This window comes from Nannospalax galili, unplaced genomic scaffold (assembly GCF_000622305.1).
Source record: "Nannospalax galili isolate Female #2095 unplaced genomic scaffold, S.galili_v1.0 scaffold1239, whole genome shotgun sequence".
In the NCBI taxonomy this organism is placed as follows: domain Eukaryota; kingdom Metazoa; phylum Chordata; class Mammalia; order Rodentia; family Spalacidae; genus Nannospalax; species Nannospalax galili.
Genome location: NW_008342630.1, coordinates 21,394 through 22,573, shown reverse-complemented (window position 1 = coordinate 22,573; position 1,180 = coordinate 21,394). Strand labels below are relative to the sequence as shown.

General features: G+C 43.6%; 1 protein-coding gene across 1 annotated transcript in view; it reads left to right on the top strand.

Moving 5' to 3' along the window:
* LOC103738607 (calcium-binding mitochondrial carrier protein SCaMC-1) overlaps positions 1 to 1,180 on the top strand; it is a 29,283-nt gene that overhangs the window by 21,204 nt on the left and 6,899 nt on the right. Inside the window, exon 7 of the mRNA XM_029566215.1 lies at positions 745 to 912. Within this exon, the coding sequence (XP_029422075.1) occupies positions 745 to 912 (168 nt within the window). The remainder of the gene's footprint in view (positions 1 to 744; positions 913 to 1,180) is intronic.

Genomic DNA, 1,180 nt, shown 5'->3' with positions numbered 1-1,180 from the left:
AAACAGAAAAGGCTGTCAAATCCACTGGGACTGGAGTTACAGACAGTTGTTAGCTGCCATGTGGGTGCTGGGATTCGAACAATCAGTGTTCTTAACTGCCGAGCCATCTCTCCAGCCCCGCACCCTGTTTTTTGAGACAGAGTCTCTCAGTGGCCTGGAGCGCATCTTCCGTAGGCTAGGTTGACTGACCAGCAAGCCCCAGAGATCTGCCTGTCTCTCTCTCCCTAGTGCTGGGATTACAAGCACCCACCACCATGCCTAGCATTTTGTGTGTGTTTTGGGGCTTGAACTCAGGTCGTCATGCTTGTGTTGCAAGCACTTTATAGACAGAGTCACCAAGTCCCTAGAGATTGCTTATATTCCCTCACACACCCCTCAGCAAAGGCTCCTCATTCAATACCCAGTTTTATGTGTGTTCTGGGGATCAAGCTCAGTTCCTCATGATTCTGCTGCAGACACTTTATAGACTGAGCTACTCCCCAGCCCCTGGAGATTGCTTATATTGCCCCAAACATTCCTCAAAATAGGATTCTAATTCAGTACTCATTTTTTTCTTTCATATCCTTCATTTCAATGAATACCCTCACATTCCTACCTCCCTTCCTCTCCTATCCTATGCTCCAAGCTGGAGACCCTGGCATTATCCTTTACAGCACCATTTCCCTTACCACCCTTATCAATGGATTTTATTATGATACCAGTAGATTATCTTGTTGATATTGTGTTATATTCCTTTGTATCTAGGTTTTGAAAACCAGACTGGCTGTAGCCAAAACTGGACAATATTCTGGAATATATGGCTGTGCCAAGAAGATTTTGAAACATGAAGGGTTTGGGGCTTTTTACAAAGGCTATGTTCCCAACTTGTTAGGGATCATACCGTATGCAGGCATCGATCTTGCTGTGTATGAGGTGAGTTTAGAGCAATGCTTGAATAGCAAATGTAAATACAGGGCTTATATTCATCGAATTTGACTTTATATTCAGAGCGGGTAAATATAGGAAAACAGTCTGTGACCAGACTCTATGAATGTGCTCTTTGGTCTTTTGGGGACTTGATTATGAGACCACATGTGTACAGAGTCATTTTTGTTTTATATTTCCTCATGTATTACTTTTCTTAAGAGCGTGGACTCAAATTCAGCGTAGACGATGGCATGGGTGGTTTTTTGGAGAGGAG